Source organism: Phalangium opilio, unplaced genomic scaffold (genome assembly GCF_054372755.1).
Source record: "Phalangium opilio isolate 3A_F unplaced genomic scaffold, DU_Popi_V2 ptg000098l_1, whole genome shotgun sequence".
In the NCBI taxonomy this organism is placed as follows: Eukaryota; Metazoa; Arthropoda; class Arachnida; order Opiliones; family Phalangiidae; genus Phalangium; species Phalangium opilio.
This window is the reverse complement of record NW_028324201.1, coordinates 3,424,770-3,452,428: the sequence shown is the minus strand read 5'-3', so window position 1 is coordinate 3,452,428 and position 27,659 is coordinate 3,424,770. Positions and strand designations below refer to the sequence as shown.

At 37.8% G+C, this 27,659-nt stretch overlaps 1 protein-coding gene and 4 non-coding genes across 5 annotated transcripts; 4 read left to right on the top strand and 1 right to left on the bottom strand.

Moving 5' to 3' along the window:
* Nucleotides 1–7,253: 7,253 nt before the first annotated feature.
* Nucleotides 7,254–8,686, bottom strand: LOC149634508 (uncharacterized). Its single transcript, XM_089851036.1, has 4 exons — nucleotides 8,176–8,686; nucleotides 7,946–8,117; nucleotides 7,526–7,882; nucleotides 7,254–7,434 (listed from the first exon to the last, which is right to left on the bottom strand). Exons 1-4 carry the CDS (start codon nucleotides 8,375–8,377, stop codon nucleotides 7,287–7,289), a joined length of 879 nt encoding a protein of 292 aa, XP_089707162.1. The 5' UTR covers nucleotides 8,378–8,686; the 3' UTR covers nucleotides 7,254–7,286.
* A 3,102-nt stretch (nucleotides 8,687–11,788) lies between these two features.
* On the top strand, nucleotides 11,789–11,910 carry TRNAL-CAA (transfer RNA leucine (anticodon CAA)). The gene is made up of 2 exons: nucleotides 11,789–11,826; nucleotides 11,865–11,910. It is a non-coding gene; the product is annotated as a tRNA-Leu (tRNA).
* A 10,988-nt stretch (nucleotides 11,911–22,898) lies between these two features.
* On the top strand, nucleotides 22,899–23,020 carry TRNAL-CAA (transfer RNA leucine (anticodon CAA)). Its single transcript has 2 exons — nucleotides 22,899–22,936; nucleotides 22,975–23,020. It is a non-coding gene; the product is annotated as a tRNA-Leu (tRNA).
* A 444-nt stretch (nucleotides 23,021–23,464) lies between these two features.
* Nucleotides 23,465–23,586, top strand: TRNAL-CAA (transfer RNA leucine (anticodon CAA)). The gene is made up of 2 exons: nucleotides 23,465–23,502; nucleotides 23,541–23,586. It is a non-coding gene; the product is annotated as a tRNA-Leu (tRNA).
* A 3,703-nt stretch (nucleotides 23,587–27,289) lies between these two features.
* On the top strand, nucleotides 27,290–27,411 carry TRNAL-CAA (transfer RNA leucine (anticodon CAA)). The gene is made up of 2 exons: nucleotides 27,290–27,327; nucleotides 27,366–27,411. It is a non-coding gene; the product is annotated as a tRNA-Leu (tRNA).
* Nucleotides 27,412–27,659: the final 248 nt, after the last annotated feature.

Here is a 27,659-nt window from a genome sequence, read left to right as displayed (position 1 = left end):
TTCTTAGACAGGGTGTTCTAAAAGAGCAATAATAATTATAGGACTGAAGTACAATGAGTGGGATGTATAGTTCTATGGGAAATCATCGATCAATTTTGAAGATCGAAAATGTAACTGTATACTTCTATGAGCAGCCGATTTTGAATGTCCCATAAGGGATGCAAGCACCCCTTAACACAAGTTGTGATTGAACATTGGATTGGAGTGTTTTACCAATGACCCCTTAATTAAATTAGAAATCATTGTCTAAATCAGTTTCTTACGTTAAATTTAAGGAGTCATTGGTAAAACACTGCTCCAATGTTCAATCATAACTTGTGTTAGGGGTGCATGCATCCCTTACTGGGACATTCAAAATCGGCTGGTCATAGAAGAATAGACATTTGAGACCTATCGTACTGTTACACCCTGTAGAGTATCTCCCCAGTAGAAAAAGATCGTGTACAATGATGTCAAGTAGGCATTAAACAACGAAACGAAACGAAACGTAGCTAGTGTGTAGGCTATACCCATCCCATATAGAGTAAGAATGAGAAAAGCGGGTAACTAAAAAAAGCTGCTAAGACCGGATTAGAACGCGCTCCATTCAACATCACAACCCAGTATAGCCAGCTAGAGCTAGACAAGGGCGCTGAGAACAAGAATAAAAACTCTTAATAAAAAAAAGACAAGAGAAATTTTTCAAGATGGCTGGCCCAGCATCGTGTACTTTTTCAACAGTGCAAAGGCAGTGTGTTTTGAAGAAATGGTTAGTTAGAAGAAAGGTAATAGTTTTATTTATCAAAAATATCGAATCCCTCAGTTCCAATAAATAAATAAGTAGTTGTTACCATAAGTTTATAAGATATGTTCCATGAGTAAGACATTACCTTTACTTCGTAATGCTAGAGACTTACAGCTGGAGATAACTAGTTCGAGGGAGAACGACGGAAGCGAGAATTTAAGTCCTACACCTCGACATGGTTAATTTTGCAGGACTTCTATCAAGCTCCTATTTAGTCTGAATTACTCATTAGGCCTTTGACAGCGCCTCACCAGCAGACTTAGAAATAGCACACGTCCACTGGTCCAAAACCAGTTTATTAATTGCTTGGACTAGTTTTTTAATTCAAAAAGTGGGGGTTACTGGTCCTCGGGACCAGTTTATTAATTGCAAATCCATAGGAGAACAAAGGCTGGGACCACTCCGGAGACCAGTTTATTATTTAGGACACTAGGGGGGTCACTGGTCCCAAGGAGTAGTTTAAAAAATATCCTTATTTCCCAGACTGCTCACCAGGCGTACATCGCTTTACCCTGAATCTATGACCTACCCCAATCACTTCAAAATTACAAGCTCCAGTTTCTAACTTACCAGACCTTACAAACTTATGATAGGAACATATCTTATGAACTTATGCTACATGCTAATCATTCACAACGCTAGTTGACTTCAAAACCAGATAATCTCATGGCCATATTTTTCCCGTAGCAGACGATTTTTTTCTTGCTATGAAAGCGATCTAATTCATTTTGCAAAAACGACGCTAAACCATTTATATTGAGTAACAATATCAAGAGTAAAGTAGACTATCTAAATCGTAGATTGTTTTCTCATTATCGGAGATGTGAACCGTTAAAAGAAGAAGAAGAACAAAAAAAGGATTTTTCAAGAGGAAACTTTGGGTCCATAACCCTAGCAAACCAAGAGGCACTCCCCTTATGCTTTTCGTGTTGAAGTGTAAAAGGTTTTTAGAGCTTTACTCTTTCCAGTCTTTGGGGACTCAACTCAAAATGGCATTAGTAGCAATTAGGCTATAGTTTAAAAGACTACGGGTTTTTATCTACGGCAGTGGTTATATAATACCAACGTAGATTTATAAACGGTGTTTGGGGTGGCCTTCAGTGTGTGTGTGTGTCTGTGCGTTTGTAAAGATTGGGTACACGAAAACTTAAAAATGGCATTAGTAGAATTTAGGCTATATTTTTAAAGACTATGGGTTTTTATCTACGACAGTGGTTATATAATCACAACGTAGATTCATAAACGGTGTTTGGGGTGGTCTTGTGTGTATGTGTGTCTGTGTGTTTGTAAAGATTGGGTACACGAAAACTCAAAATGGCATTAGTAGAAATTAGGCTATAGTTTTAAAGACTACGGGTTTTTATCTACGACAGTGATTATTTAATACCAACGTAGACTTAAGGTTTTAAAGTTTTGGGTGACCTTGAATGTGTTTGTCTGTATGTTTGTTCAGATTCGACACACGAAAAATCCGCTACCAGATCTTAGGATGTATTGGGAAAGAAAGAGTTGGTTATATTACAGAGTTCACGCTGGAACTCTTGGCTATAATACCGTATCTCCTCCACTGCCAGCTCAAATGAAGAAATAAGGACTAATACTATACTGTTCAACAAGTAATTTTTTTTTCCTGACACTACATTGAAGGCTTATAAGCTGTTGTTAGGCTTTTCTATGGGAAACAAGTCGTATTGAAGAAAATTCTGGAAACTGGCTCAAAATCTACATGAGCTGGTATTTTTCATATGAGCCTGACCGAGGGCCTAACACACATAGACATAACATTATCTTAAAAACTGAAGCGGAAAACAAGGGATTTTCCTCCCATTGAAAAGCTTAAAACATTATACAGGGTGTTACTGATAAGTTTGTCTGTCCTTAACATGTGTGACTATAATTCCTTGTTTCAGCTAGTGTTTGGGAGTTCATATGAACTTGTAGATCCCATGCATGTTCCTTGCTGGCACTTCCCCTACTAAGTTTGACCCAAATAACAGTCCCAACCAAGAAATAAAGAAGTTGGCTTGGTATAGTCTCCATCTAAGGGATAGGATCACGTGACTAACAAAGTTTACTCTAGTACCAACTGTCGTTGAGCGAAGAAAATAAATCTCTTATTTTTCTGATTGGATTAGAGTCGGACTCTTGGGGTAAAACGGGTTCTGCGCAGTCTTGGAAATAAGGATTTTTTTTAAACTAGTCCTCGGGACCAGTGACCCCCAGCGTCTACAATATTAAACTGGTCCTTGGGACCAGTGACCCTATCCCTAATTTATTTTTTACTAATCCTATTGAAAAATTAAGGGAGTATTTCGTTGACGCACAGCCCACTCGATCGGGCTATAGATGCAAAATTATGTCAAAAATCAGAGTTAACTCTTAACATTTCCGTCCTAATTTTGAAAATACTGGTTGAAATCTCTTGAAATTTTAATGAGATTTGCAAAATAATGTTTGGTAATTTTGTGCAAAGTTTTTCTCTTACAAAGCTTTTTGTAACAACATTAAAACGAAAATGAACCATAATTTAATGGCTTAGTCTCAAACAGTTTAAATTTGTTTCTTTCAGCTTCACTGGTTCGAGTCTCTTGAAATTTTAGTGAAAGGCATATTTAAAGTTTTTAAATTATTGTGGAAAATTTCGAACTTTTAAAACGAATAGTCCTTTTCCTAAAATTTCCCTAAGCGACTAAATAGGTTGTAGGATTATGCACAAGCACAATTTTAATGAATTTTTTGGAAGTGAATTGTTTCTTTGAAAACTTCGAAACTTTGCATCATAACTTAAAACCGTTCAATGTGCCTCTCACTAAAATTTCAAGAGATTCGAACAAGTGAAACGGAAAAACTTATTAAACCGTTCCAAGACCAAGCCCTTTAAGTAGGGCTAATTTTCGTTCTAATATTTATACAAAAAAAGAAGGGAAACTTTTCAAAATTTCCAAAACATAGCAAACGTTGTTTTTTCACATCTCTTTAAAATTTCGAGAGGTTTGCACCAATAGTTTCAAAATTAGGGCAAAATAACGGTGTTCCTCCCATAGCCGGTCATGTTAAAAGCTGGCTCCTGGGATTTTTCGAGCGAAAAAGCTCAAAATTACCAACACGCGCTTTTACATAGGAAAAACATTGTGTGGAGGGGCTTCTATAATCTATAGCAAAGCGCGTGAAGCCAAAGCGTGATCGAGTGGGCAGTGGTTGTAGCAAGGAAGGAAAGAATTAGAAAATGTCAAGGCTAGGAGACTATATTCATGGAGTAGAAATTTATAATGTCTAGAATTTTTAAACTGGTCCCTCCTGAATTTTCATAAAAATTCTCAATTAATAAACTGGTCCCAAGGACCAGTAACCCACGGATTTTGAATAAAAAAACTGGTCCGAGCAATTAATAAACTGGTTTTTGACCTGTGGACCTGTGCTATTTCCAAGACTTCTGCGCATGGCAAAATCAAGCCAATCAGGTTATCCCTTTCTCGCCTAAAAACCCGAGCTCGAAATAAAATTCAAAAGATTTGTTGGCTGGGTCTATTCATATGAGGCAGACTTAACATAAACACCCTGTATGTAAGAAATTGGTGGCGTCGGTTCGGGATATGTTAAACTTTGAAAAGGGGGGAGAATCTTTGACTTGAAAGGGAGGGTGAATTTTGTGGTCTTAAGCAATAATTTAATTTATTCATCTATGAATATTTAATTTAATAATATTCTAAGCCTATCTTTAAATCAATAAATTGTATAACCAGTTAAAATTTTCCATTCAGAATCTCCCACACAGTACACAATGCTACTTTAATTAAGGGGTCATCCCTAAAATTCTCTACAACCATTTGGGGCAAAAGCAAAATGACGACAGAAGTTAAATAAGGGGCCATCCGTAAAACCCTCGCAGTCCCTCGTAACTTGTGTTAAGGGGTGCATACATCCCTTGTGGGGGCAAATAGGCTGGTCATGGAACAGAAGTATAGAACATTTTGGACTCAAAATTGATGATTTCCCATAGAACCATCCCACATTACTTCGGTCCTATAATTATAATCCCTTTTTGGAAAACACTACAACAATTACACTAAGATAAAATCAGTTTCATAGTTGCTGATTTAATTTTCTTACACATCCCCTTTAAATAATGTACTGGAACTACATGCACAAAACTATATATACCGAATATATTTATGTATGTTAAGCCTTTCCCCATTGACAAGTAACTATATCTAAAAGTAAAGCTGAGCATGTGCCGTTGTTTGAAGCTTCTACATCAGAATGTCAAACTTTTTAGTTACTTTATTTTTAGGTGAAAAAATGGAAAGCAGGACTTTGGCAGCATACCTAAGGCTTAGAGGAGACTGGTGAAATGGAGTAGTAATCTCCACACCTATAACGTAGCATCTGTAGCGCCATCTTGGGAACGGTAACAAAGTCCTCCCAGCATTCATGAGAACTAGCTTCTATTTTTAAATGGCGCTAGGGGTCAGCACATGACAATCCCGACTAAAGGTAGGGGCCTGCGCGAGGTACTCTGGGAGAGTTTCAATGCCGTACAAGGCCCGCGAACGTTAAGGTGGGTTTCCATACGCGCTTGAAAGTCAAAAAGCTTGAGCTTTTAAATTTCAAACTTCGCGCGTCTCAAGCGACCCATCATCTAGCGACATCTAGTGACTAAGCAAAAGCATGAGCTCAAGCGTTCTCTGTTTCCATACTGGCTTTTTACTATCCGGATAGTCTGGCGCGGGTCGCGGTGGCGGCGTAAGGAAAATGGCGATTATTAACCGACGTAAACGACTTTTGCTTATTAAACGGAATTTGTTGTTAATTCAACTATATTATCAACTGGTCGGATCCAAGAAAAGAACCTACGGACGTAGGCGTTGGTGGATTCATCCAATCTGGCGAAACCGAAAGACAGAAGGATATTACGCGACACTTGTAAGCATTATTTTTGTTAAGCCTTGGCTATATTTGTCCCATATATAGTATATACTATATATATATATTATATACATGTGTTTACTTAGAAAGTAACAAACATTTTTTTAATTAAGTTGAAATGCATGAGGTCAAATGACCATAAGAAATTCAGGAACTTCACGAGAATGAACCCGAATCTGTTCGATAAACTTTTAAAAATGGTTGAAGACAAATTGCAAAACTATCCCCATAACCGCTCTCCCATTCCTCCCGGAGAACGACTAGCACTGACATTGAGGTACAATATTCACGTATTTCAATAAATATTCCAATTTCTATAGAAATTAAATGTTAATTTGGTTCTTAAGATTCCTAGCATCTGGTGCCAGCCTCGTGAATATGACTTATGCTTTCCGTCTCGGTAAAACAACAGCCCATAGAATAATCAAAGAGACTTGTGCCGCAATTTGGGAAACTTTGCTACCATTATATTTACCTGTAAAGGAGACGTTATAACCGGCTTTGAACATAATTTTCTATATAAATATATCATCTCATTGTTAAAAGGTACCCGATGAGAAAATGTGGGCCAGGATAGCAAAGGAATATGAAACTTTATGGGATTATCCAATGTGTTGTGGTGCCGTAGACGGCAAGCATGTGATGATACAGCAGCCAGGGAAAAGTGGAACATTATATTACAATTATAAAGTATGCATAAATAAATTTTGTAAAATACATCAGTTTAGACCAATTTAATTGCAGGGCTATAACTCAATAGTGCTCATGGCTGTTGTGGATGCGAAATACCGATTTGTTGTAGTTGACATAGGTGGTTATGGATCACATTCAGATGGAGGAGTGTTTAAATCGTCTTCATTTGGTCAAGCGGTTCAAAATCAAAAAGCTGGATTTCCACAACCAAGGGCAGCCCCAAATAGCGACATAGTTGTTCCTCATGTTCTTCTTGGTGACGAAGCTTTTCAGCTTTTGCCTAATTTCATGCGACCGTATCCTGGAAACGAGTTGGATTCCGAAAAAAGAATTTTTAACTACCGTTTAAGCCGTGCGAGGTACATATTTAATAGTCTGGCTTGTTGCAGTCATTCTTTTGTAATGAAATGATGTGAATCATTCTTTCAGAAGATGTAGTGAGAACGCGTTTGGGATTTTGGCCGCCAGATGGAGGATCTTCAGAGGTCCAATGTTGTTAAAACCGTCAAATGTCGATATTGTGGTGAAAGCGTGTGTTATATTGCACAATTATCTTTTAATTGAGGAAGCAAAGGAGAAATCTAAAATATATTGTCCAGACGGTTTTGCTGATAGCCATGACCTTTTGAAAAATGTTGAGCATGGGAAGTGGAGGGAGGTCCTCGAATGCCTGCCAGCGAAAGGATTAACCAGCTTCAAACCCTCGAAAGCGAGAAATTTCAGTTTGGAAGCTAGCGACGTTCGTAAAGCTTTCACTCGGTACTTTTCAAGTGAAAATGGAGAAGTGCCATGGCAATGGGGGTTACCTGGGGTCCAACGTTAATAATAATGTGTGTGAAAGAAGACTCAATTGTTAAATATGTTTAATTTTTAATAAAATCAGCTAAGTTGAATCGCTATTGGAATATTGGTACATTATTTGGATGACTTCCATTTCACATTTTAACTTTAGGTTCTCCGGAACAGCTTCGTGTAACCTAATAACGTATTCACCAAAGCGTTCCGATGATGATAATTCTTTTGTTAATGCCCTAAATTTATTAAAATGCATAGTAATTTAATTTATTCTAATTACTATTAGTAATTAGATTAAATTAAGAATTTCCACTATGATGAACTTACTTGTTTGTTGCCTGAATTGCATCCAATATTGTCGGATCCCTATTATCGGATTTCCTTTTCTTATTACTTGGGTTGCATGTTTTACTTGGTTCTTTTCTTTTGGTAGTCGTTTGAGGCTCACTACTTTTAGGTTTAATTTGTTCAGACTCACTTTCCACATTACTGTCAACATCTTCAACAATTTCTTCTTGGAAGGTAAATGAGTGGCCACTGAATAAATACTCCTTTTTTTTGGACGTTGATGCTTCATTACTGGATTCAGTACGTTCGTCACAAGTGTTGTCCAGTGACTGTTCTGTATTTGAAGCCCCAACACTACTTTCTGATTCCAGAGCCGAAGGGAAATTGGAACTAGTTCTAGATAGAATTTGAAAAATAATTAATAGACAATAGTCTCAAAATATGGACACTTTATCATACTCTCGTCTGCTAAAAACATCCTTTAAAAATAGGAGTTGCTTGAAGAATGTCCACTGTATTGAGTCGAAAATACTATCATCAAATTCTTGACCACTTTTCGAGTAGGTAACTGTGTTGAAATGGGTGCGGAAAGAATCAACCAGACTTTTCCATAGAGATTTGCATTTTTCCTCTAATATTCCAAAGTTAATAAATAACCGACATTATCAAAAAATTAAGGCAAGACCTACTCGGTAAACCCATTTTAGTTGAAATGTCTCCCCAAAGACATTCCACAACATCTTTCTTCCTGTGGTCTTCCAACCTTCTATCCCAAATAGCTGAGTTTTCTTGAACTTGTATTATCAACTTTTCTTTAATAGCTATCGCCTCCTTTCTTTTATCTTCCGCTTGTTGTTTTAATAACTCTTTTAATTCCCGTTGTGTTGGCATTTTCACTAATTAATCTGGTAAAACAACCGTCAATCCGCCATATATTCAATTCAATTTACCTGTTCTTTATTTTCATTGGCTAAAAATGAGGAACTCTAGCAACGCCATCTACTTTTCCATGAAGCTTGAGCCCGATTGATCAGCAAATATCAACATGCGATAGATATGAGCTTGGCGTACTGTTCAAGCAAAATCGGGATGGTTTTCAATCGCAAGCTACTCAGTAAGCTCGAATGGAAACACAACGTAATCAGAGCTTGAGCTTAAGCTTGAAATTTTGCAGCTTCAGCTCAAGCTTTTTGACTTTCAAGCGCGTATGGAAACCCACCTTTACTTCTCCATCGCCTCCATCTCACAACTCTCCAAGCCTAAAAGGTAAGTGCCTTTTACGCGCGGAAAAGTCTTAGCAAACACCTTTTAAAACGAGCTCAAAAATTATTTATTCCCATTTTTAAAAGGATTTTTTGTACCTATAGTATACCTTTAAAAATCTCTAAACCCAAAAAGCATTTCTTTTTTGTATGTGTTTGCACTTTATGTTCTCATTAACGTTTATTGAATTCAAGAATTCATTTAGGTTAATAAAAATGTACAGTATCTTAAATTAAATATAAACCCGACCGAGGCTTAGCAATTTTATCTGAAACGCTGTATAAATGGATCCTTTTCAAAAACGGAGTGGGGTTGCAGTATCGTCTGCTTAATATTAGGGTTAAGACGGAACATTGATTGGGTGTATGAGGATGCATAGACGTTAGATTAGGCTTGAATGTTATCAGTCCTGCACCAAATTTGGATGGTTCGTATTGTTTTAAGCCATCCATATCTTGATTAAATAAGTCTTTGTCTACACACCAGCTAAGCCTTTGACAGCGCCTCACCAGGCGTCGCTTTACAAGAATCTATGACGTTCCACCTACGTCACTTCGGTCTCTTAGTAAGCAGTGGCAAACTTATTTAAACAGTTGTAATGAACTTATGCTGAAATTTGGGCTAAATTATACTGAAGTAGAGAAAACCGGGCTTTTAAATGAGAGTATAAACCCGAATTTTAATTTAACACAACCAAGGCTTAGGAAAATTACCCGGGAAGCTGTAAAAACTTTTTAACAAAGCTAGTAATATATAATTGGCTGAAAATTAGGTGTAATTATTGCGATATGCGATAGAGAAAAACAGCTAAAATTCAGTGTCAGAATTTTGGTGAAAAGTTTAATCTTGTTTCTCGTACTTTTGTTTTAAGAGAGAAAGAGAGAATTTTTTCGCTTTTTTGATTCTGAACGTGGTATACCATAAGTTCATAAGATATGTTGGCCATAAGTTTGTCACTGGTAACTTAGAACTGGAGCTTGTAATTTTGAAGTGATTAAGGTAGGTCATAGATTCGAGGTAAAGCGACGTACGCCTGGTGATTGAGGCGCTGGCATCAAAGGCCTAATTAGTAATGCAGACTAAATAGGAGCTAGATGGAAGTCCTGCAAAATTAATTAACCCACCGAGTGGTACTTCAATTCTCGTCTGTCGTTCTGCTGTATTTAAAGTCTCTAGCATTACGAACTATAGGTAGTGTCATACTTATCATGGAAACATATATTATAAACTTATGGTGGTACTGATTTAAAGGAAGCGGGTCCTTATCTAGCAGCAGCCATTCGGTCGAAAGAACTAAGGTGAAAAAGGGTACAATAATCGTTACATATTTTCAGAGCAGACGAGGATATATACGACTCATATTTTTCGGTCTGTCTGGAAAGAACAGTAGACGTCAAAAGGAAAAAGCTGAGCTTTATGTACAACATTTGGAGCAAGTCAACGTTAAAAAGAAAATAACCCCACATACAGGGTAGGGTGACCACTGAAAATTTACCACTAAATTTCATTTAAGAAAATATAGGAAATTTATCCTTGAAATATAGGAAGGTACAGGAAATTTGTCCTTGAAATATAGGACATTATAGGAAATTTGTTCTTGAAATATAGGAAGTTACAGGAATTTCATCCTTGAAATTTAGGAAAATACAGGAAATTAATCCTAGAAATAAAGGATAGTACAGAAAATTAATCCTAGAAATAAAGGAAAATATAGGAAATTTATCCTTGAAATAAAGGAAAGTACAGGAAATTTATCCTTGAAATAAAGGAAAATATAGGAAATTTATCCTTGAAATAAAGGAAAATATAGGAAATTTCTCCTTAAAATAAAGGAAAATATAGGAAATTTATCCTTGAAATAAAGGAAAATATAGGAAATTTATCCTTGAAATAAAGGAAAATATAGGACATTTGCCCTTGAAATAAAGGAAAATATAGGAAATTTATCCTTGAAAAAAAGGAAAATATATGAAATTTCTCCTTGAAATAAAGGAAAATATAGGACATTTCTCCTTGAAATAAAGGAAAATATAGGAAATTTCTCCTTGAAATAAATTAAAATATAGGACATTTGTCCTTGAAATAAAGGAAAATATAGGAAATTTATCCTTGAAATAAAGGAAAATATAGAAAATTTATCCTTGAAATAAAGGAAAATATTGGAAGTTTATCCTTGAAATATAAGAAAAACGGCCAAAAAACAGGAAAGTTAGAAAAAATAGAACTTTGAATGAAAATAACTGGAAGAGATGTAATTTTAAAACGTCCAAATTACACAAAATCACGTCAGGATGGCCGAGTAGTCTAAGGCGCCAGACTCAAGGGGCTTAGCTTCCTTCGTTCACGATGTGAACCTGTGTATTCTGGTCCTCGTTAGAGGGCTAGGGTTCGAACCCCACTTCTGACACGATGTATTTTATGAAAATAACTGGAAGAGATGTAAATTTAAAAAGTCCAAATTACATAAAACCATGTCAGGATTGCCGAGCGGTCTAAGGTGACAGATTCAAGGGTTCCTAGTTTCATTGGATCACGATGTGAATCTGTGTATTCTGGTCCTCGTTTGAGGGAGTGGGTTCGAATCACACTTCGAACACGATATGTTTTATGAAAATAACTGGAAGAGATGTATTTTTAAAACGTCAAAATTAGGTTTAACCATGTCAGGATTGCCGAGCGGTCTAAGGCGACAGATTCAAGGGTTCTTAGTTTCATTGGATCACGATGCGAATCTGTGTATTCTGGTCCTCGTTTGAGGGAGTGGGTTCGAATCCCACTTCGAACACGATATGTTTTATGAGAATAACTGGAAGAGATATAATTTTAAACGTCTAAATTACTTAAAACCACGTCAGGATTGCCGAGCGGTCTAAGGCGTCAGATTCAAGGGTTCTTAGTTTCATTGGATCACGATGTGAATCTGTGTATTCTGGTCCTCGTATGAGGGCATGGGTTCGAATCCCACTTCTGACACGATATGTTTTATGAAAATAACTGGAAGAGATGTATTTTTAAAACGTCCAAATTACACAAAATCACGTCAGGATGGCCGAGCGGTCTAAGGCGCCAGACTCAAGGGGCTTAGCTTCCTTCGTTCACGATGTGAATCTGTGTATTCTGGTCCTCGTTAGAGGGCGTGGGTTCGAATCCCACTTCTGACACGATATATTTTATGAAAATAACTGGAAGAGATGTAAATTTAAAACGTCCAAATTACATAAAACCATGTCAGGATTGCCGAGCGGTCTAAGGCGACAGATTCAAGGGTTCTTAGTTTCATTGGATCACGATGCAAATCTGTGTATTCTGTTCCTCGTTTGAGGGAGTGGGTTCGAATCCTACTTCGAACACGATATGTTTTATGAGAATAACTGGAAGAGATGTAATTTTAAACGTCTAAATTATTTAAATCCACGTCAGGATGGCCGAGCGGTCTAAGGCGACAGACGCAAGGGGCTTTGCTTCTTTCGTTCACGATGTGAATCTGTGTATTCTGGCCCTCGTATGAGGGAGTGGGTTCGAATATCACTTCTGACACGATATGTTTTATGAAAATAACTGGAAGAGATGTAATTTTAAAACGTCAAAATTACATAAAACCATGTTAGGATTGAAGAGCGGTATAAGACGACAGACTAGGGTTTTCTTAGTTTCATTGGTTCACGATGTGAATCTGTGTATTCTGGTCCTCGTTTGAGGGAGTGGGTTCGAATTCTAAGGGAGCGGTAGCTCCCTTAGATAAGGCCTGATGACGGCTTTAATGTATAAGGAAGGTTTTTGGATTGGTTTTAACTTTTTTCGTATTAAGTTTATTGTTTCGAAATTTTTCTACTGAACTAAAATCCGGGCCCTTAATATGTGGTAAAAATTTCAAGATGATCCACCTAATAGTTTATTTTATAAAGCATAAAGTTGCTAAGGGTGGTTTTCATTTCCATAAAATTAATCACAGATTTTGGCGAAAAACTAGGGAATCTCCATAGAAATAACATGGGAAATTTTCCAAACTTACCCATTTTGTAACTACACTTACAAAAATAACTATACGTTTGATAGATTTGAAAACGGTCTTAAATGAAAGCCCCATTTTTAAAGTGGGCGCCAATTTTTGTTTCATTAAGAAAAACAAAGTTTAAGTATTGTTATTAATAGTTTTAAGTACCTGCTCCGAATTACGTGGTTTACCTTTAAACTGTGGAACTTAAGACTTTTTTGCTTGGGTTAAGTAATAAGGAAAGTCATTCTAGGACTTACGTCGTTTTACTGCGGATAATCAAATTTGTAGGGCAATTAGCTAGCTTAATTGTCATTATAACTATTGCGCGTCCAACTAATTTAGTTGCGAAGTACAGATTAAACTTAATTAAACAAAATAAGCAATTAAAGATAATTACCAATTATAGGTAATTAAATTTTTACACGAGTCTAAACTATAACATCTGTTTGTGTACAAGTCTACGGAATCTGTTTAAGCGCAGACCTACAGAATATTTTTGTGCAAAGGAGTATAAATTCTCTTTGTGCAGAGGCCTATGCAATCATTTCGTGCACAGGCCTATGGAATATTGTTTTACACAGCCTCTGGAATATTGTTTTACACAGGTCTACGGAATGTTTTTGTGCAAATCTGCATGGAATCCTTTTGAGTATAGGAGTATGGAATCTTCTGTGCACAGGTCTATGGAATTTTTTGTTCATGGGTCTATGGTATATTTATGTGTACAAGTTTGAAGAATCTTTATGTGCACACAAGTCTGAAGAATCTTTATGTGCACACAAGTCTGAAGAATCATTATGTGCACACAAGTCTGAAGAATCTTTATGTGCACACAAGTCTGAAGAATCTTTATGTGCACACAAGTCTGAAGAATCATTAAGTGCACACAAGTCTGAAGAATCTTTATGTGCACACAAGTCTGAAGAATCTTTATGTGCACACAAGTCTGAAGAATCTTTATGTGCACACAAGTCTGAAGAATCTTTATATGCACACAAGTCTGAAGAATCTTTATATGCACACAAGTCTGAAGAATCTTTATGTGCACACAAGTCTGAAGAATCATTACGTGCACACACAAGTCTGAAGAATCATTACGTGCACACACAAGTCTGAAGAATCATTACGTGCACACACAAGTCTGAAGAATCATTACGTGCACACACAAGTCTGAAGAATCTTTATGTGTCCAAGTGAAAAATCTTTATTTGCACAGGTCTACGACTTCTGTTTGTGCACAGGTCTACGACATCTGTTTGTTCACAGGTCTACGACCTCTGTTTGTGCACAGGTCTATGGAATCTGATTTGCTCATTTCTATGACATCTCTTTTTGCGCAAGTCAATAAAATTTGTTTATGCTCAAGTCTAAAACATCTCTTTTTGCGCAAGTCAATAACATTTGTTTATGCTCAAGTCTAAAACATCTGTTTGTACACAAGCCTAAAACATCTGTTTGTGCACAAGTCTAAAGCATCTGTTTTTGCACAAGTCTAAAGTATCTGTTTGTGCACAAGTCTAAATCATCTGTTTGTGAACAAGTCTATAACACCTGTTTGTTATCAATTCTATAACACCTGCTTGTGAACAAGTCTATAACACCTGTGTGTGAACAAGTCTATAACATCTCTTTGTGCACAAGTCTATAACATCTGTTTATTCACAAGTCCATGACATCTGTTGTGCACACGCGAGTGACTTCTGTCTGAGCAAAGGTCTACGGAATATTTTTGAGCACGGGTCTACGTATTATTTTTGTGCAAATGGGTATGGAATCTTTTTGAGCATAAGGGTTTGAAATCTGTTTGAGCATAGGGGCATTGAAAATGTTTGTGCATAACTCTATGGAATCTGATGTGCACATGTCTATAACATCTCTTTTTGCGCAAGTCTGCGACATTTCTTTGTACACAAGTCTGTGATTCTATTTGTGCACAAGTGTATGAAATATTTTTATGCATTGGTGTACGGAATATTTTTATGCACAATTGTACGGAAATTTTTGTGCATAGGTGTACGAACTGTTTTTGTTCACAGGTGTACGGAATATTTTTGTGCATAGGTGTATGGAATATTATGGTGAAAATGGATTTGGAGTATTTTTGTGCACAGGTGTACGGAATATTTTTGTGAAAATGGATACCGAATAATATTGTGCACAGGTGTACGTGATAGTTTTGTGCACAGGTGAACGTGATATTTTTGTGCAAATGGGTAAGGAACATTTTTGAGCATAGGGATATGGAATGTTTTTGTGCAGAGGTCCATGGATTATTTTTGTGTACAGGTATATGGAATGTTTTTGTGCAGAAGTCCGTGGAATATTTTTGTGTACAGGTATATGACTCATGTTTGTGCACAAATCTATAGAATGTTTTGTACACCGGTCTAGGACATATGATTGTGCACAAGTCTATGGCATCAGTTTGTGCAAAAGTCTAAGGTATGTGTTTTTGCTCAAATATTTGACATCTTTTTTGCACAAGTCTATGGTATCTGTGTGTACAGGTCTACAAAATATGTTTGTGCACAAGTCTGAAGAATCTTTATGTGCACAAGTCTACGGAATCTCTTGTGCAAATGTCGATGACATCTCTTTTTGAGGAAGTATGAAATCAGTTTTTTACACAAGCATATGACATCTGTTTGTGCACAAGTCTATAACAACGGATTGTGCAAAACCGTGTGACTTCTGTTTGTGTACAAGTCTGTGGAATCTATTTGTGCACGAGTCTACGTAGTATATTTGTGCGCAAATCTATGGAATCTGTTTATGCGCTAGTCTACGGCATCTGTTTGTGCACGGGTCTACGGAAAATGTTTGTGCAAATGGGTGTGGAATATTTTTGAGCATATATGGGTATGGAATGTTTCTGAACAGGTCCAAGGCATGTTTTTGTGCACAGGTCCATGGAATATTTTTGTACACAGGTCTATGTCACATGTTTATACAAAAGCCAATAGAATATTTTGTGCATAGGTCAATGGAATCGTTTTGTGCACAGCACAGTTTTATGAAATATTTTGTGCGCAGGTCTAGGGAATATTTCTGTGCAAATGGTTATGGAATAGTTTTGTGCTATGGGTATGAAATCTTTATGTACACAGGTCTATGGAATCTTTATGTACACAAGCATATATAATGTTTTGTGCACAGTTCCATGAAATATTTTGTGCACATCTCCATGAAATCTTTTGTGCACAGGTCTATGGAAACTTGATGTGCACAAGTCTATAGAATGTTTTTTGTGCACATGTCTATGACTTCTGTTTGTGCACAAAACTATGGAATCTGGTTTGAACATGTCTATGACATCTGTTGTGCACAAGCCTGTGACTTCCACTTGTGTACAAGTCTACGCAATTTGTTTGTGCACATGGCTACGGAATCTGCGCACAGATCTCCGGAATCTGTTTGTACACAGGCCTACGGCATCTGTTTGTGCACAGGTTTACGGAATCTGTTTCTTTACAGGTGTACGGCATCTGTTTGTGCACAGGCCTACGGCATATTTTTTTGAGCACAGGTCTAGGGAATCTTTTGTGCACTGTTTTATGGAATCTCTTTGGGCACAGGTCTATGGAATCGTTTTGTTCAAATGGGTATGGAATAGTTTCGTGCAAATGGGTATGAAATTGTTTTGTGCAAATGGGTATGGAATCTTTATGGAAACAGGTCTATGACTTCTGTTTGTAAACAAGTCTAAGACTTCTGTTTTTGCACTAGTCCGTGGATTCTGATGTGCACATATCCTTGACATCTCTTATTGCGCAAGTCTATGATGTATTTTTTTGTGCAACCCTGTGACTTCCGTTTGTGTCCAAGTATCCGGAATCTGTTTGTGCACATGTCTACGGTATCTGTTTGTGCACATGTCTACGGTATCTGTTTGTGCACAGGTCTACGGAATATTTTTGTGCACAGGTCTACGGAATATTTTTGTGCACAAGCCTACTGAATCGGTTTGTGCAGAGGGCCAAGGAATCTGTCTTTGCAAAGGCCACTGCATCTGTTTGTGCTCAGGTCTAAAGAACATTTTTCTGCAAATGGATACGGGATATTTTTGTGCAAATGGATATGCAGTACTTTTGTGCACTGGTGTACGAGATTTTCTTGAGCATATTTTTGAGCATAGGGGTATGGAATGTTTTTGTGCAGAGGTCCATGGAATCGTTTTGTGTACAGGTATATAACATCTCTTTTTGCACAAGTTTATGACATCTGTTTGTGCGTAAGTCTATGACATAATTTTGTGCGCAAGTCTATGACATCAGTTTGTGCTCAATTCTAAGGGATCTGTTTTTGCACAATTCTAAGGGATCTGTTTGTGCACAAGTCTACGGGATCTGTTTGTACACAATTATATGACATGTGTTTTCACAAGTCTATGTTATATACGAAATATGTTTGTGCACTCAGGGTGACCACAAATAACCTTGTAATAGTTATAGGAAAATAGGAAATTTACAATTGATTTACAGGAAATTATAGCTGTTACCCGCGGCATCGCTTGAGTGTAGTAAGAACTTCCATCAAGTATGGGTACATTTTACCAAAGAGAATATACCAAGAGGAGCGGAAGCTTTAGCCTTTGCCAAGGCTTTTAAAATTGGTGGCTTTGAGTTTTAGGGAACTACATCAGGTTTCTCGTGATTGGCTTATTCGCTACACCTCTCATTGGTTAGAATATGTCGTCTGCTTATCGAGAAAATTTTAGAGCCGAGTCTTAGTGTTAACAGAAGCTACAGAACAGTTGATTAAATTGTAATGTTTTTGTATTATTAACTTACCTTCAACATTTTTTAAACCATCCCATAGTGTTAACGACATCTTTGTCTGATCAAAGGAAGCTAACCCTACTTTAGCAGACTACGGAATATAGGACGCGAATTTCGCGATCACGTGACTCACCGGAACTAGAACCCTAAAACTCAGGGCTACCAAAAAATGCTAGAGCTTCCGCTCCTCTTGGTATATTCTCTTTGATTTTACTGATTCGACTAATATTTTTGTAGCATCCTAGGAGCGAAGGCACTCGGCGTCGCCCATCAGCTCGTCGGGACATTTTTTATTACTTTACACGCAGACATTCTATAAAGAAAGGTTTTTAAATATCTGGCCGCCATTTAAAATGATGGCAACAAATCGATCCCGAAAGACCAAGACCCGTCTATAGGTTAAAGGAATCCAGTGTACTAAATATTTGTGAAATCGGTTGAAACTCACGGACTTTCTTACAAAGAGAAGATTTGTTACATTTCTGGGCGCCATTTATGAAGATGGCGGCGGATTGGAAAAATCTTTCTTAGTACGCGCCTACTACTTACGAGTAACGTTCCTCCAAATTTTCAGCCTTCTGGGGCCAGCGGTTTGGGCTGGGCGATGATTATCAGTCAGTCTGTCAGTCAGTCAGGACTTTGATTTATATAGATATAGGTGTATAATTAAAAAAACAGGAAAAGACAAGAGAACTACTCTTGAAAAAATAGCAAAATATATGTTGCAAATGTTTTGAAAGTAATAAGTCAAGATTTACAAAGGAGCTTTGGTTTAATTATAACCATAATTTCGTAAGATATGTTACATAAATTTGTCACTGGAAACTGAGAGCTTGTCTCGAAGTGACGTAAATGAAACGTCATAGATTCTCGTAAAGCGACGCCTGATGAGGCCCTGTCAAAGGCTTAGTACAGACTAAATAGGAAGATGGAGTAGAGAATCGTGTGTAGTCAATTCTCGCGTCGTTCTCGAACTAGCTCTCATTAAGTCTCTAGCATTTCGAAATATAGGAAGTGTCATACTTATGGAACGTAATCTTAGAAACATATGCTATAACTTTAAAACATCACAGACTTCCCTGACAAATATTTTTAGAGGCTTCCATAGCTTTGGTGATATATAACAAAACCAAAAGTGAGAGCGCACAAAATATCTCCTATTTCAAAAAATAGGAAAATATAGGAAAATTATCGAAATTATAGGAACTAATAGGAAGACATCCGATAATAGGAAAAATTATAAAATATAGGAAATGTGGTCACCCAGCGCAGGTCTATGGAATATGTTTGTGCACAGGTGTATAGATTGTTTTTGTACACAGGTCTACGTAATAATTTTTTAGCCTGAGTCTTCGGAATCCATTTGTATTATTGCATCCACTGTGCTTTGCACGTGAAAACGACGGGAAGGCAATTTGAGTTGGACTGGGCGTTGAAGCAATCAAGATAAATACTTCTATAATAGCAGAGGTGGATTAGGGGAAGTTATGAACGAGCCATAGGGCTCACTGTGGGGGCATTTTATTTACGAGAGAGAGGAAGAGAAACGGCTGGGTGGGTTAAAATTCCTCCCCTCTATCAACGGAGTAAGATTTAGGTCTCTACCTGGTGGATGTTAAGAGAACTAACACGGGAAATTGAGAAAATGGCTTCCGAAGTTAAGCTTGAAAACTCTTCGCGACCTCTTATAAGTATTAACAGCTCTAAAAGTTATGAAGAAGTATCAACTCAATGTAAGTTTTATTTAATGGTCAAAAAAAATATGAGAAATAAGTCTGTAGGTTGTAACATAGATAAAAAAACCGACAAAAAGTAGCGAAAAATCGGAAAAGATAGCTAAGCCTTTGCCGCGCTTTCAACCCAGTGCTTGACTTTAATAAACCCCGTCACAATACCACCAAAGAAATCGGATGTTAAACGGAAAGGTATTTACCCTGCTTTGGAACTTAAAAATGGGCCACCAACGCTACTCTAGTTTCAGAGGAAGTCACAAAATAGCTGAGATCATTTTTTAATTGTTCTATTAACTTCTTAATAATGGGACGATTGTTCCATTTCTAACTATAAACGACTCTTGACTGAGTAAGCCTTGTACATCATACACTAAAGCAGACGCTATTTTCAATCCGTTAGGTGGCGATATCGTTACCCTGCTATCCTCGCGAATTCTCTCTCATTTTTTTGGGGGGGGGGGGCTTAAAAATAAAGAGTAGCTCTATGTTCCCCCATCGCTTTTATAAAGCATTTGCCCATCCAGAAATTCGGCCTTTTTCGTAACTTCCCCTAATCCACCTCTGATAATAGATGGTTAGGGCCTTGTTAGTTCAAACGTGGTAACTAACAGGGTGAGAAATAAGGCGGTGGCACTGGGCAAATGACCAGTTTAAAAATTGCTTTGACCAGTTTATTTATTAAATGCCTGGGGGTCCAGTGGTCACCGTGACCACTTTTTAAATTCCCCTTCTTTAGTAAAAAATAATTCCCAGAAGTTGGTTATAGAAATTAATGCTTATAAAACAAATAAACGGTATAATAAAACCATCCCTAGAGCCATTTCAGTGGTGCTCTGACCTTGGGTACGTTCAGTAACCCTCTTTGATGGCAGCGCTTACTAAGCGATGTGAGATTTTTCCTACTGTACGCTTTTTCGCGTTTCCGGTTTTGACGTCATGATGCTCAGCGCTTGCCCATCAAAAAAACGATCTAATCGATATGGTTTTTTTGATGGCGTGACTTAGCACTTGATTGTTGAACACTTGACAGAGGAAAATTTGGCGCGGGATTTAAAATTTAAATTCCAATGATGCTATTCCTACAGTAATTGTATTAGTTTTCTTTTCAAAACTACTTCTGCCATTCAAATAGACTGGAATTTTCTTAAAAAAATTCCTTATTTGCGAGCCTAAACGCGTACGTGTAGCTACCTTCCACAGTGCATTATACCAATGCATTGTCAAAGGTGGCTACACGTACGCGTATAAGGGATGCTTAAAACTCTTGGCGCTTTTGAGGGTAATGCGTTTCCCCAAGTCCATTTTCGAAAACAGCGCTAACTTCAAAATGTCACTTTATCGTTCAACAACCTTCTACGTCACTGTGACGTCTCGAGGCCATCAACCAAACATCAAGAAAACAGCGATTTCCTTGAGATTTTCGTTACTGAACGTACCCAGTATATAGAAATATTAAGTGGTCATTGACCAGTTTTTTAATTAAAACCCTTGGGCTCTACTGGTCAAATGACCAGTTTAAAAATTTTCCTTATTTCTCACCCTGGTAACTAACATACGCGCAACACCACAAGACTTAAATGGAGCGCCTGCTTTTCAGTATACGTTTTAAAATACTAGTTTCTAAACAGTTTTAATTCATATTAAGACTGAAGTGACAGATATTAATAAAAACTGTCTTTGTACACAAAGACGCGAAAAAGTAAGAGATAAGTGTAGAAAATTAATTGTTTGAAGTAACAGATATTCAAATTTTCATTTTTGAAGACGTGATTATAAAACATCAATTATTTGAAAAAAATTCTTATCTTAGTTTTTTTCACAAAAATTTCAGAGAAACTACCTTGATACTACTGTTTATTTTCGAGAAACATTTGCTTCGAGGAAGTTCAAATACTCGGATATCTGAAAAATAGAGCTAGAAGTATTTATTTTTATATTTCAAAATTGAAAATATTGCGAACCGAAAATTACATTCGCCCTTTGACTGTGATGTAGTTATTAGAGTCAAAATATCTGCAGCTTTGAGCGATATACAACCCGTCAATTTTTGAAACCTCGAAAACTTTAAAATAAACGAACACGTTTTGTTAAGTTTTCATGCTTGTTTTATTTTGTCTGCTATCAACAATTTTCTGCCCATTTTATTCTCCTTATAGGCCCGAATACTCAAACTGGCTCTAAATTTTAAAAAGAAAATAAAATGCATACGTTTTCTATTTTTAAAATGATGCACATGTTTAAGGATAAAATATTTTACTCAAGGAATTTTGGTGAAAAAAACTAAGATAAGAAATTTTTTCAAATAATTGATGTTTTATAATCACGTCTTCAAAAATGAAAATTTGAATATCTGTTACTTCAAACAATTAATTTTCTACACTTATCTCTTACTTTTTCGCGTCTTTGTGTACAAAGACAGTTTTTATTAATATCACTTCTGACACGATATGTTTTATGAAAATAACTGGAAGAGATGTAATTTTAAAACGTCAAAATTACATAAAACCACGTCAGGATTGAAGAGCGGTCTAAGACGACAGACTAAGGTGTTCTTAATTTCATTGGTTCACGATGTGAATCTGTGTATTCTGGTCCTCGTTTGAGGGCGTGGGTTCGAATCCCACTTCTGACACGATATGTTTTATGAAAATAACTGGAAGAGATGTAATTTTAAAACGTCCAAATTACACAATATCACGCCAGGATGGCCGAGCGGTCTAAGGCGCCAGACTTAAGGGGCTTAGCTTTCTTCGTTCACGATGTGAATCTGTGCATTCTAGTCCTCGTATGAGGGCGTGGGTTCGAATCCCACTTCTGACACGATATGTTTTATGAAAATAACTGGAAGAGATGTATTTTTAAAACGTCAAAATTAGGTAAAACCATGTCAGGATTGCAGACCGGTCTAAGGCGACAGATTCAAGGGTTCTTAGTTTCATTGGATCACGATGCGAATCTGAGTATTCTGGTCCTCGTTTGAGGGAGTGGGTTCGAATATCACTTCTGACACGATATGTTTTATGAAAATAACTGGAAGAGATGTAATTTTAAAACGTCAAAATTACATAAAACCATGTCAGGATTAAAGAGCGGTCTAAGACGACAGACTAAGGTGTTCTTAATTTCATTGATTCACGATGTGAATCTGTGTATTCTGGTCCTCGTTTGAGGGAGTGGGTTCGAATCCCACTTCGAACACGATATGTTTTATGAAAATAACTGGAAGAGATATAATTTTAAACGTCTAAATTACTTAAAACCACGTCAGGATTGCCGAGCGGTCTAAGGCGACAGATTCAAGGGTTCTTAGTTTCATTGGATCACGATGTGAATCTGTGTATTCCGGTCCTCGTATGAGGGCATGGGTTCGAATCCCACTTCTGACACGATATGTTTTATGAAAATAACTGGAAGAGATGTATTTTTAAAACGTCAAAATTAGGTAAAACCATGTCATGATTGCCGAGCGGTCTAAGACGACAGACTAAGGTGTTCTTAGTTTCATTGGTTCACGATGTGAATCTGTGTATTCTGGTCCTCGTTTGAGGGCGTGGGTTCGAGTCCCACTTCTGACACGATATGTTTTATGAAAATAACTGGAAGAGATGTAATTTTAAAACGTTTAAATTACACAAAATCACGTCAGGATGGCCGAGCGGTCTAAGGCGCCAGACTCAAGGGGCTTAGCTTCTTTCCTTCACGATGTGAATCTTTGTATTCTGGTCCTCGTTTGAGGGCGTGGGTTCGAATCCCACTTCTGACACGATATGTTTTATGAAAATAACTGGAAGAGATGTAAGTTTAAAACGTCCAAATTACATAAAACCATGTCAGGATTGCCGAGCGGTCTAAGGCAACAGATTCAAGGGTTCTTAGTTTCATTGGATCACGATGTGAATCTGTGCATTCTAGTCCTCGTATGAGGGCGTGGGTTCGAATCCCACTTCTGACACGATATGTTTTATGAAAATAACTGGAAGAGATGTAATTTTAAAACGTCAAAATTACATAAAACCACGTCAGGATTGAAGAGCGGTCTAAGACGACAGACTAAGGTGTTCTTAATTACATTGGTTCACGATGTGAATCTGTGTATTCTGGTCCTCGTATGAGGGCGTGGGTTCGAGTCCCACTTCTGACACGATATGTTTTATGAAAATAACTGGAAGAGATGTAATTTTAAAACGTTTAAATTACACAAAATCACGTCAGGATGGCCGAGCGGTCTAAGGCGCCAGACTCAAGGGGCTTAGCTTCTTTCGTTCACGATGTGAATCTTTGTATTCTGGTCCTCGTTTGAGGGCGTGGGTTCGAATCCCACTTCTGACACGATATGTTTTATGAAAATAACTGGAAGAGATGTAAGTTTAAAACGTCCAAATTACATAAAACCATGTCAGGATTGCCGAGCGGTCTAAGGCGACAGATTCAAGGGTTCTTAGTTTCATTGGATCACGATGTGAATCTGTGCATTCTAGTCCTCGTATGAGGGCGTGGGTTCGAATCCCACTTCTGACACGATATGTTTTATGAAAATAACTGGAAGAGATGTATTTTTAAAACGTCAAAATTAGGTAAAACCATGTCAGGATTGCAGACCGGTCTAAGGCGACAGATTCAAGGGTTCTTAGTTTCGTTGGATCACGATGCGAATCTGAGTATTCTGGTCCTCGTTTGAGGGAGTGGCTTCGAATATCACTTCTGACACGATATGTTTTATGAAAATAACTGGAAGAGATGTAATTTTAAAACGTCAAAATTACATAAAACCATGTCAGGATTGAAGAGCGGTCTAAGACGACAGACTAAGGTGTTCTTAATTTCATTGGTTCACGATGTGAATCTGTGTATTCTGGTCCTCGTTTGAGGGCGTGGGTTCGAATCCCACTTCTGACACGATATGTTTTATGAAAATAACTGGAAGAGATGTAATTTTAAAACGTCCAAATTACACAATATCACGCCAGGATGGCCGAGCGGTCTAAGGCGCTAGACTTAAGGGGCTTAGCTTTCTTCGTTCACGATGTGAATCTGTGTATTCTGGTCCTCGTTAGAGGGCGTGGGTTCGAATCCCACTTCTGACACGATATGTTTTATGAAAATAACTGGAAGAGATGTAATTTTAAACGTCCATATTGCCTAAAACCACGTCAGGATGGCCGAGCTGTCTAAGGCGACAGACTCAAGGGTTCTTAGTTTCATTGGTTCACGATGTGAATCTGTGAATTCAAGTCTTCGTTTGAGGGCGTGGGTTCGAATCTCACTTCGAACACGATATGTTTTATGAAAATAACTGGAAGAGATGTAATTTTAAACGTCTAAATGACTTAAAATCACGTCAGGATGGCCGAGCGGTCTATGGCGCCAGACCCAAGGGGCTTAGCTTCCTTCGTTCACGATGTGAATCTGTTTATTCTGGTTCTCGTATGAGGGCGTGGGTTCGAATCCTACTTCTGACACGATATGTTTTATGAAAATAACTGGAAGAGATGTATTTTTAAAACGTCAAAATTAGGTAAAACCATGTCAGGATTGCCGAGCGGTCTAAGGCGACAGATTCAAGGGTTCTTAGTTTCATTGGATCACGATGTGAATCTGTGCATTCTAGTCCTCGTATGAGGGCGTGGGTTCGAATCCCACTTCTGACACGATATGTTTTATGAAAATAACTGGAAGAGATGTATTTTTAAAACGTCAAAATTAGGTAAAACCATGTCAGGATTGCAGACCGGGCTAAGGCGACAGATTCAAGGGTTCTTAGTTTCATTGGATCACGATGCGAATCTGAGTATTCTGGTCCTCGTTTGAGGGAGTGGGTTCGAATATCACTTCTGACACGATATGTTTTATGAAAATAACTGGAAGAGATGTAATTTTAAAACGTCAAAATTACATAAAACAATGTCAGGATTAAAGAGCGGTCTAAGACGACAGACTAAGGTGTTCTTAATTTCATTGATTCACGATGTGAATCTGTGTATTCTGGTGCTCGTTTGAGGGCGTGGGTTCGAATCCCACTTCTGACACGATATGTTTTATGAAAATAACTGGAAGAGATGTAATTTTAAACGTCCATATTGCCTAAAACCACGTCAGGATGGCCGAGCGGTCTAAGGCGACAGACTCAAGGGTTCTTAGTTTCATTGGTTCACGATGTGAATCTGTGTATTCAAGTCTTCGTTTGAGGGCGTGGGTTCGAATCTCACTTCGAACACGATATGTATTCTGGTCCTCGTTTGAGGGTGTGGGTTCGAATATCATTTCTGACACGATATGTTTTATGAAAATAACTGGAAGAGATGTAATTTTAAAACGTCAAAATTACATAAAACCATGTCAGGATTAAAGAGCGGTCTAAGACGACAGACTAAGGTGTTCTTAATTTCATTGATTCACGATGTGAATCTGTGTATTCTGGTCCTCGTTTGAGGGCGTGGGTTCGAATCCCACTTCTGACACCATATGTTTTATGAAAATAACTGGAAGAGATGTAATTTTAAAACGTCCAAATTACACAATATCACGCCAGGATGGCCGAGCGGTCTAAGGCGCCAGACTTAAGGGGCTTAGCTTTCTTCGTTCACGATGTAAATCTGTGTATTCTGTTCCTCGTTAGAGGGCGTGGGTTCGACTCCCACTTCTGACACGATATGTTTTATGAAAATAACTGGAAGAGATATAATTTTAAACGTCCATATTGCCTAAAACCACGTCAGGATGGCCGAGCGGTCTAAGGCGACAGACTCAAGGGTTCTTAGTTTCATTGGTTCACGATGTGAATCTGTGTAATCAAGTCTTCGTTTGAGGGCGTGGGTTCGAATCTCACTTCGAACACGATATGTTTTATGAAAATAACTGGAAGAGATGTAATTTTAAACGTCTAAATGACTTAAAATCACGTCAGGATGGCCGAGCGGTCTATGAAGCCAGACCCAAGGGGCTTAGCTTCCTTCGTTCACGATGTGAATCTGTTTATTCTGGTTCTCGTGTGAGGGCGTGGGTTCGAATCCTACTTCTGACACGATATGTTTTATGAAAATAACTGGAAGAGATGTATTTTTAAAACGTCAAAATTAGGTAAAACCATGTCAGGATTGCCGAGCGGTCTAAGGCGACAGATTCAAGGGTTCTTAGTTTCATTGGATCACGATGTGAATCTGTGCATTCTAGTCCTCGTATGAGGGCGTGGGTTCGAATCCCACTTCTGACACGATATGTTTTATGAAAATAACTGGAAGAGATGTATTTTTAAAACGTCAAAATTAGGTAAAACCATGTCAGGATTGCAGACCGGTCTAAGGCGACAGATTCAAGGGTTCTTAGTTTCATTGGATCACGATGCGAATCTGAGTATTCTGGTCCTCGTTTGAGGGAGTGGGTTCGAATATCACTTCTGACACGATGTGTTTTATGAAAATAACTGGAAGAGATGTAATTTTAAAACGTCAAAATTACATAAAACCATGTCAGGATTGAAGAGCGGTCTAAGACGACAGACTAAGGTGTTCTTAATTTCATTGGTTCACGATGTGAATCTGTGTATTCTGGTCCTCGTTTGAGGGCGTGGGTTCGAATCCCACTTCTGACACGATATGTTTTATGAAAATAACTGGAAGAGATGTAAATTTAAAACGTCCAAATTACATAAAACCATGTTAGGATTGCCGAGCGGTCTAAGGCGAGAGATTCAAGGGTTCTTAATTTCATTGGATCACGATGGGAATCTGTGTATTCTGGTCCTCGTATGAGGGCGTGGGTTCGAATCCCACTTCTGACACGATATGTTTTATGAAAATAACTGGAAGAGATGTATTTTTAAAACGTCAAAATTAGGTAAAACCATGTCAGGATTGCCGAGCGGTCTAAGACGACAGACTAAGGTGTTCTTAGTTTCATTGGTTCACGATGTGAATCTGTGTATTCTGGTCATCGTTTGAGGGCGTGGGTTCAAGTCCCACTTCTGATACGATATGTTTTATGAAAATATCTGGAAGAGATGTAATTTTAAAAAGTCCAAATTACACAAAATCACGTCAGGATGGCCGAGCGGTCTAAGGCGCCAGACTCAAGGGGCTTAGCTTACTTCGTTCACGATGTGAATCTGTGTATTCTGGTCCTCGTTAGAGGGCGTGGGTTCAAGTCCCACTTCTGATACGATATGTTTTATGAAAATAACTGGAAGAGGTGTAATTTTAAAACGTCCAAATTACATAAAACCATGTCAGGATTGCCGAGCGGTCTAAGGTGACAGATTCAAGGGTTCTTAGTTTCATTGGATCACGATGTGAATCTGCGTATTCTGGTCCTCGTTTGAGGGAGTGGGTTCGAATCACACTTCGAACACGATATGTTTATTGAGAATAACTGGAAGAGATGTAATTTTATACGTCTAAATTACTTGA

What these genes read in the sequence shown, in the direction of transcription:
- LOC149634508 (XM_089851036.1), bottom strand. Translation starts at nt 8,377, where the DNA reads ATGCCAACACAACGGGAATTAAAAGAGTTATTAAAACAACAAGCGGAA. An exon ending in GATGTTTTTAGCAGACGAGA is followed by an intron (nt 7,883 to 7,945) that starts GTATGATAAAGT and finishes AATTCTATCTAG; the next exon opens with AACTAGTTCCAATTTCCCTT. An exon ending in GCAATTCAGGCAACAAACAA is followed by an intron (nt 7,435 to 7,525) that starts GTAAGTTCATCA and finishes TAATAAATTTAG; the next exon opens with GGCATTAACAAAAGAATTAT.